The sequence below is a fragment of the Rhincodon typus genome, chromosome 10 (genome assembly GCF_021869965.1).
Source record: "Rhincodon typus isolate 14 chromosome 10, sRhiTyp1.1, whole genome shotgun sequence".
Taxonomy (NCBI): Eukaryota; Metazoa; Chordata; class Chondrichthyes; order Orectolobiformes; family Rhincodontidae; genus Rhincodon; species Rhincodon typus.
The window spans coordinates 63,091,893-63,101,745 of NC_063341.1; the positions used below are offsets into that span (position 1 = coordinate 63,091,893).

Consider the following 9,853-nt stretch of genomic DNA (forward strand, 5'->3'; position numbering starts at 1 on the left):
GATGCTGCCAGACCTGCTGAGCTTTTCCAGCAACTTTGTTTTTGTTCCTGATTTACAGCATCCGCAGTTCTTTTGGTTTTTATTAATATAAAAGGGTTTTACCCCAGTTTTCTCCACCCTTAAGCAGCATTTTAATCTCCAAACTAATTATTTGATATTCTATTTGAGACTTGGCAATAATTTTGTGATTGTTCAACATATTGCATATTCAAAATTAAATGTACTTTCTTAAAAAAAAGGCAATTTGACATTTGTCATTCATATAGAAAGATGAAGAAGTTTTTAAATGTTTTACGTTGCAATCTTTTTTGTCAGCTAAACTAGCATGAAGCAGGAATTAGTTAAATTATTTGTGGCTGTCTTGCGTTTGGACCCCTTGAAAGTTTAGATCAAGTTCTATCCTTAAAAGGAAAACACAGATTAAATTAAAAAGTCAATGACTTTTTAAACTGAAAATTAGCTCTCCCTCCTCATACTTATTTGCCAATTTAGCCTCATTGCTGAATGTTGATAACTTCTAGTTTGTTTGTGATTTTGTTAAGTATTGACATTTTAAATAAAAGCAGAACTACTCATACACATCAACTGAAGAATACCGGGAACTAAAGTTACAATATTCATTATTTTTTCAATACAATAGATGTGGGCTACTCAAGCCCTCAAAAGTCGTACCACGAATCAACAAAATCATGGCTGAATCTTGATAGTAACTCTACCTCGGCTTCATATCTCCTAATGGGTTTGATTAACAAAAATCTGATTAGTTACAATTCATCAAATTACCATCTTTTGCTTGTTAAAGGGCTCCATAACATTGCTCTGAAATAATCCAACTCTGATTTTGTCATGTCCCCTTGTCCTAGATCCACTCACCAGCAGAAAACATCTCTCTTCATCAATCCCATCAGTTCTTTTCAAAATGTCAAACCCTCACTCCACATCCAAAACAGTAAATTAAACTTGCACAATTCAGGAAACACCACCCAGATTCATTTGACATGTTTTTATAAGTCAACTATTAAAAGCATGGTAACATCCTGGACTCCTGATACAATCTGTACTCTATTCCTTCCAATGGCAATATGTCCTAAAGAACAGTGACCAGAACTCGTAATACTCCAGCTCTACTCTATTATTAGCTCTTGGCAAAGCTTTCTCTCCTTTATAATTATATTATAATTGTAAAGGCCAATGTTCCATTTGCCTTTCTGATTTCACATATATATCAGTACGACACTTTAAGAGATTAGTTTAAACTAAATTAGCATATTGTATTATGAATGCTGGACTTGACAAGGTGGTTTTGCTCCAAAATATGCCTTAATATTAGGCAAAATAGAAAATTCCAGAAGCATCCAGATCACAACACCCGTGTGATCTGGTAAACAGGACTCTATTGAAATACCAAGTGACACTATTCACTCCTGAGGCAGCTTTTATTTTTAAAACAACAAAAAAAAAGAGACAAAACGGATAAATGCTTTGTGAGAAGCAAATCAGCTGCTGAGGAGCAAAGAAAGACTGTTTTCATGTTTGCAACCAAGCAGGATTCTAGGTGTGGTTTCATGGCTTGGCCAAAATGAAGGAAACAGAATCAATAGGACTTTGAGACTTAAGGAACAAGGAATTGCTGAGGTGGGCTTTGCAGGTGAAAGGCAGATCTGGAAGTCTCAAGCGGAGTGAAATAATTCCAGAGAGCTTGGAAGTTTTGACATGGCCAAAATAATCAAAGAAACACAGTCATTAATGTGGAAGCATTTTTTTTAGGTTAGTGCATTATTAAGCTGTTAAGTAACGTTTGATCTATAACTTGTGTGTTATAGGAGAGGTATTAGAACTTGAAATCTCTTTTTTGTTCACTGGGAGATGCACTGCTTTTAAAAGAAGTATTCAGCCTCCAGGGGGATTGTACCAGCAGCATCATTGTAGCAGGGGGCAAGAAGCTGGTAAATTTAGGGACAAAGAAAAATGCAGCAAGTTCTCAGTATTTCTTTTAAAGATGCTTCATTTTGCAACACACTTCCACACCAGAAATCCAGAAACTCAATCTATCTTAAATAGGTATCTTACCAGATAGGATTGGCATTAACCGCATCATCAAACCACAGCAAATATAGACACAACAGCCCAACTATTAGTGCATGAAATGTTGACACCACCCTGAAAAATGGAAAAACAGATTGGGCATGATCAATGTACTCTCTACAGCCTGTCAGCTTAACAGAGAACATTTTATCTATCATTTACAATGAAATCACATGTACCTTTACCACAAATCCAGCCATAATTTCAATAAAAAATAGCCCAGGGAAGAATCGTTCCCTTTCATTCTGTAATTAAAGCATTTTCTTTAAAACCAAGTTAAACAGAATCAGTGCATATCATGGAAAACAGGAGACTCCGTTCACACTGATATTTATGTTCGCGTAAAACCATAGAATAATAGAATCCCTACAGTGCAGAAGGAGGCTATTCAGCCCATTTAGTTTATGCTGACAGTCCAAAGCGCTTCCACCAGACCCAGACCACTATCCTATCCCTGTAACCCCATATTTCCCAAGGCTAATCCACCTACAGATACTATGGACAATTTAGCATGGCCGAACCACCTAACCACATTTTTAAACTGGAGGAGAAAACCAGAGCACCCAACGGAAACCCACACAGACACTGGGAGAACGTGCAAACTCCACACTGACAGTCACCCGAGGGGGTGGAATCGAACCTGGGTCCCTGACACTATGAGGCAGTAGTGCTAACCGGTGAACTGCCCATCTATCCTTCTCCTACACTAACCTTTTTTTTTAAATGAATGTCCCCTTTTAGCCCTTTACTCACTTCTCCCTCATTTATTAAACCTCCATCTTATTGTGTGAATTCCGTCTATTTCAACCAGAATTTAGCAATTTGTTCCACATTACACCATGCTCTACACGAAGATATTCCTGCTAAATTCATCATTTGATGTGTTAATTGTTATTTAGTATTTTTGTCTCCTTGCTCTGGACTCACTTGTTATAAATATCCCCATCTGACCTACTCTTACCTCATTTATACATCAATGTAAAAGAACCTGCTCAAACTTTCCTCTCAATTGCAGTGACATACAAAATTTAATTCAAAACCTATTTCATGTACACCATTTTGGAAATATTTCCAATTCTAAGCTTTACACAAACTTCCAAGCAAAAATTCAATTTACAAAGTCATTCATTTGTATTATTTTATGAGCCAAACCAAATCCACTGGTACTGGAACCATTTTGCATTCAAAAAAATGGAAATATTGGCAAATGCAGAACATGAGCAATCTCTGATGTTGTACTGTGAAGACAGAATCACCTACAGGTGAGCAGCTCAGAAATTCAAACAACAGAAGCCTACTTTTGAAGTCAAAAGTTAGAAAATCTAAAAATTCCTTAATGGTGATTGTTGTAGCCCTTCTATGGTAATCTGTGAATAACTCTGAACATTAAACAGAATACATTCCACACCACAATCCAGCACATTCTTCAATCGACTATCTGCGCATGAATGTCAGAACATAAATCATAGATGTGATTTAAGATGAACAGCATTCCCTAAAATCTACCCCTATTTATAAAACAATGAATATCCAATTAGAAAACCAGTGCCTGTTAAATCATTCTGTTTTCTTTTGTTTATGATGCATGTCTCTACCAAATAAACCAGAGTTCCTTGCACTTTTCCCCTCCAGATTATTCAGTAAATCTCATTCTCTTTTTAGAAAGGTAATCAGTCAGTCATTAAAAATGGGTATAGTACTGCAGTATTTATGCTCTTGAATAGGCAACTGAAAGGTTATGAACTGAAACAGGCAGGCAGCACAGTGGCTTAGTGGTTAGAACTGCTGTCTCATAGCACCAGGGACCCCAGTTTAGTTCCACCTTCGGTCGACTGTCTGGTGGGGGTTGTACATTCTCCTGTGTCGGCGTGGGTCTCCTCCGGGTGCTCCAGTTTCTTCCCACAGTCCAAAAGGTGTGCAAGTTAGGTAAATGGCCGTGCTAAATTGCCCAGTGTCCAGGGTTGTGCAGGCGAGGCGGATTAGCCAGGGTAGATGTGGGGTTATGAAATATAGTCAGGTGCTGGGTCTGGGTGGGATGCTCTTCGGAGGGTCGGTGCAGACACGATGGGCTGAATGGCCTGCTTCCACACTGTAGGGATTCTTTTTCTTCTATGAAACTACATCATAACAAGTAAAACCAAATTAATTGAATCTGATCACTAGTGTATTAGCACTTAAGAAAAAAAGACAGTGGTCAGACTTTTTTGGAGAAGGTAGCTAATTTTCTGTCCCCTTCAGGGATGGGAATCTAACAATCCTACACAATTTAACCTACATGTGATTCCACTCCTCAGTATATGGTTAATTCTAGGTGCCCTCTGAAACAGACGAGGAAGTTATTCAGCTGGAATCACGATTATCACAGCCAGGAATGGAATGATAAACACAGTCTTGCCGGAATAGACAACATAGCAAAATTCAAAATGTTCAAAGCAAAACAAACTTGTTTGATTTTTATTCTGTACCCATTCTGTTCATTTTAAAGCACAAAAAAGGTCTAATGAAACATTATGTATTAATATATAGTCAGTGATCTAAGCTTGGTTTTAAGAGTATGCCTGACTGTACTATTATGCAACTCCACCTCTATGATTGCAGTTTATTACATATTCTTTATTATACCTTTAAAGTAATGTACTAAATAAAGTCTTGAGGGAGACATCAGTCCTCAAAATTCTGTCCCATCCCAACAGTTTTCCACTTTTGAAAGACCAACAAAATAAAGTTATGATCAAGAATAGTTCTGAGGAAGGGTCACTGAACCCAAAACATTAATTCTGATTTTTTTCTTCACAGGTGCTGCCAGACCTGCTGAGCTTCCAGCAACTTCTGTTTTTGTTATGATCAAGGAGTTCTGATGCTAGTCATTAGGTCATGAGCAGGGAAGCAACTCAAACAAAACAGTCACCCGCCCACTGCCATATTCAGGGACCTGCAACTGGAAAGAAGATAGATGCACTAGCACAGTTAGTGAGCAAGTCATTGGATCATTTACCTGGAGATCGTGTGCCATTGGAGACTCTCAGGAAAGGCAGAAGTTTAAATAAAACATTGGTTGACATTTAACAAAAGAAAACGTAATGTTGAGACTATAATTAGGAAACAACATTCTTCACTCCGGATAAGTTTGCAAATGTGCCTTAGGTTGAACTTATCTATTCATATGCAGTATTATTTCCTGCAAATAACCTATAAAGTCAGTACCTGGAGTTCCATTCAGTCTTCTGAATGTCAGTCAATGTTTGATAACTCTTGCAGAAAAATAAAGATATTCTCCCACTTAAATAATGGAACATAATTTGAAACACTGTGAAACTAGCTACCGCGACAATCAGCCAATCAAGTGAAGCCATGACGACTGGAGCTCTGTAAGAAAATAAAAGTTGATAAAGTTTTCCAAGTAATATTAGGACAATTTAAAATTTATTTCAATAACCCGATGTTACATTATTGTCTAAATTCATATTCTCTTTCACAGTTCAAAATGAAGTTGTAGCTCAAATCTCTCTAACCACTCTTTAAGATTAGAAATCGATAAAAAGGTAGCAAAGAAAATCCAAGTGATTTTCTAAAAATGTGTGTGGAGGCAAGGGCTACAAATCCCTTCAGAACTGCAAGCACTGTACCACTGTAACCTTAGTAAAAGTGCAGCAGAAACCCAGTTTAAATTCATAAACCAGGATTGCTAGCCCGTCCAGAAATTAAATTTTCCCCTAAGGCATTTCTGCCAACCTCAGGGAATAGTAACTTGTGGCGAAGAGGATAAGCTGCTGGTGTAAAAACAGTGACTGTCGCTGACTCCATGAACATTATTAATGACTGCTGCAGTGAATGGACTAAGGAAATCTCCTTAACCCAGCTCTCGGTCATGCACTAAAGCTCCAGTTTATCTTGAATCTCAGTATTGGGGTATAGAACCTATCCTTTAACCATAATTTCACTTGATTTAGTATATCCGTGTTATTACCAGCTTGCATCTATATAGCACCTTTAGCATCCCAAAGGAATATCCCAATAAACTGCCCATGTAATTTTAGGCAGATTCTCATGCATGCAGAAAGACTTGGCTAAATAAATGGGATGAAACACTGCAAGCTTTTAATTCTGAAAATTGTAACACTACTTTGTCAACTAACCCACCAGAGGGGCTCAGGATTGAGATCAGTAGTTACACTGCAGGAAGAGGGAAAGTCAACAATGTGTCCCTGCTCTCCAGTGTCTAAAGGTTGGGGGCGGGGCAGGAGGGGTAAGAAGGCCAGCTAATGCTGATCTGTTGTATGGTAACAGACTGCTAGATCTCAGCTCCAAAGTATGTTTGCTGTTTGCAACAATGGCCACCTCCCACTTAGTTTTCACAGGCATGGGCAGCAAGGCATTGTTATTTAGCAAGGCAGCCTCTACCAAGGATTTGTGGCATGCATGAGCAACAGAAGAAACAATGTGGCTTTCTACCAAGTTAAAGCATCCTTACAAAGATACATAGAGTCTAAAGCAGGAACAATAAACCAAGAAGCAAGACTTAAATTTAGATCATTCACAGGAAGTGTAGGAGGGAAACAAAGATGGGAATTCAGGGGCAAGAGTCAGAAATAAACCTTTTTCATTAATTTCTAATACAACATAATTCTGAAGAAGCAAGATTCTATACTTGTAAAAAATTAAAGATTAAGGGCTAAAAATTGCTGGACATTAACTATATCACTATAATGTGGAGGTGCTGGTATCAGTATCAGACTGGGGTGGACAAAGTCAGGAGTCACACAACATCAGGCTATAGAAGGGTTCTGATCCAAAAGCGTCAACTTTCCTACTCCTCTGATACTGCCTGGACTGCTATGTTCCTCCAGCATCTGCAGTTCTTGCTATCTCTGACCAGGTTATAGTCCAAAAGGTTTATTTGAAAACACAAGCTTTTGGAGCGCTCTGCTTCATCAGATGAAGTGGAGGTTTATTTTCCTGATGTGTTTCGTTGGGATATTCTACAGCTTCACATCCTTAGTTCATGAAAAAAAGTCTACTGTTGAGGTTGCCATCATGTAGCTTCAGAGGAGTGGGATACTTCAATCTCATCTCCAGTATGTAAATTGTGCCTACATGTAGCCTGGAAGCAGCTGTTAACTTATTTACCAGTAACAGCGGAGCATCGTTAGCCTCACCAATATGCCTAAAGAAAAATCTAGGCTAATGCATTTTGTTATTGAAGTCAAACAGCTTTGGCAATGTTATGCAGGCTAAGCCTCAACTCCCTGAAGCTGTTTATGCAAATAGGACATGTTAGAAGTCAGTGAATTCAATGATTATTTTTGGGTTTATTACTGTTTAGAATATACACTGTATTGAGGACATCATACGAAAATGCTAATTTGAAATTATTTACATCCATGATGTTTTTGTGGATACTTTTTGAATTTAAGTATTACTTCTTACCTCTTTCTACACACTTGTCTTCTTGTTTTGAATCAAAAAATTGTTCCGCTTCAACTTAACGGTTTTTGCATTCCATATTCCGCCCTTGCTTATACTGAAACAGTCAAAGGTAATTGCAGTCATTTTTTTCCCTCAAAATGTTCAAATGCCACCTGATGAAACCTGCAAAAATCCAGAGTCAGCAATCCTAGTCTCTGCCATCCTTAATGTGGCAGCAGAGCTATGGTGCAAGAGGAAATTTGCAACCAATGTCATGCTTGACAGTCCTGTTGGTATTTCCAAAAATACATCTGCCACAGTGCATACTGGAAAAACAGTAATATATTTCAAAATCAAACTCAAGAGGATGTGAAATATTAACTCACTCATTTTCTTTGATTGTACTTGCACTGTTAAAACTGAAAGCCTCTGCCCAACCTGCTTCAGAATTGACTACACTTTAAAAGTATCTTATTAGCTGTAGTGTGTTTGGGACATCCTGAGGTTGTGAAAGGCACCATATAAGTACAAGTTCTTGATTTGTACTCACCACAAACTGATGTTTGCGCAGGCAAATTTGAATTCCCCTAAGTTGCAGTTAAAGTTAAAGCATTCAGATAATATACCTCCACATTAGCCTAGTATTAGAGTGTATATTTTATGGACAGAAAGTGTAAGGATCTGTTTGCTGTACATATTTAATTTCTTCCACATGAGAAAATAGAATCACATGGTCAGACAAAGCCATTCCAGCTAAAACGACAAAGATTTACTGGAAGAAAACAAAAATGAAAGAGCAATGTTAGCTGCAAATATTAATTTAAAACTGAGTGGAGCACAGAATGAATTAGAACTGACTGTAACAAATGTTTAAATTTGGGGCAATTAGCAGAAATAGTTCAGATACAAGTTATAACAATGCTGGTCACGGACATGTTTCTAACAAAGATGATCATACAAAAGGACATTCACATCACAATGTAATCACCCTGCAAAGTGTCCAGGTATTTCTTCATTACATGAAGCAATTGAGTACCAGGCTTGGTTTTTAAAAACAAACTGATCTTTTTGGAAATTTTCTATTAAAATTTTTTCATTATCCAACAGTAAAAGCCACACCAATATACTCCTTACTTTGACCAAGCAAATATGCCTATTTTGATTCTTCACCAAAGCTCCAAATGACCAATCAAATGAACATTTGTGTTAATCTTGTCCACTAGACATTGCTTTGCCTGTATCCTACCAAGACTGAAACAAAAACTTTTGCAACTCAAATCACCCTTTGCACCAACTATAATTTATTTTTAATCATGATTATACTAAAAGCATCTAATCAAAACTGTTTGCAAGTGTTTCAATTGTTCTGAAGAAGAGCCACTGGACCCAAAATGTTAGCTCTGCTTTCTCTCCATAAATGTTGCCAGACCTGCTGGGTTTCTCCAGCAATTTCTGTTTTTTGTTCTCAACTATCTTCCTTTCCAAAGGAACACTGCAGAATAACCACCTTAGGAGTGAAGAAAAACTTTCCCAGATGCCAAACAGATTTTAGAAGTCAAATTTTTTTTTAATTCATTCATGGGATGTGGAGTCACTGGCTCAACCAGCATTCACTGCCCATGTCTAACTGCTCAGAGGACAGGCAAGGGTCAACCACATTGCTGTGGATCTGGAGTCACATGCAGGCCAGACCAGGTAAGGACAACAGATTTCTTTTTCAAAAAGTATACCTGTGAACTAAATGGATTTAACGGTAAATGGTTATATGGTCAAGATTAGGCTTGCTTTTTATTCCAGATTTTTATTGAATTCAAAATCCATCATCTGTCATCTGTCCCCAGAACATTAGCCTGGAGCTCTGGATTGCAAGTCCAAAACATTAGCATTGCTCCATGTCCTACCCTAAATTTTGCAAGTTGTCTAGCATCATCAAAAATCCTACTGTCCTGTCAGCTCTAATCTAACATTAAACATTATTTTTAAATAGGCCATTGAATTCTGCTTGTGCACCAGTGTGTGGTACCGTACTTGCCAGTGTTCATCGACACAAGTCAATACACACATGCACATCAGACTGCTTTGGAATCAGGGGCTAATGTGCAACCACTATAACTCAGCATTTCAAGCCCTTTAACATTATGCGAAATGATCAGGGTAAAGATCTTATTTTTAAAAAAGCCCAAGAAGTTCGGTATACTCCACAAGACACACCTTCCTGTACAGCATCTATTTCTTGAAATCCGGGACTTCACACATCTTGTATTGGAAATTTAATTTTTTTTTTTAAAAACAGTTAAAAATTAAACTCGGTTTTAAGTCTGAAACTGGATTGTGTGTGTCATCTGCATTAATTTAAATGTAC

At 37.7% G+C, this 9,853-nt stretch overlaps 1 protein-coding gene across 1 annotated transcript in view; it reads right to left on the reverse strand.

The window, feature by feature from the left end:
- The window catches only part of tlcd4a (TLC domain containing 4a), a 44,302-nt gene extending 36,657 nt beyond the window's left edge, over nt 1-7,645 (reverse strand). Inside the window, 3 exon segments of the mRNA XM_048601787.1 lie at nt 2,060-2,160; nt 5,290-5,451; nt 7,513-7,645. Coding sequence (XP_048457744.1) covers nt 2,060-2,160; nt 5,290-5,438 — 250 coding nt within the window. The 5' untranslated portion in view covers nt 5,439-5,451; nt 7,513-7,645.
- Between the last annotated feature and the right edge of the window lie 2,208 nt (nt 7,646-9,853).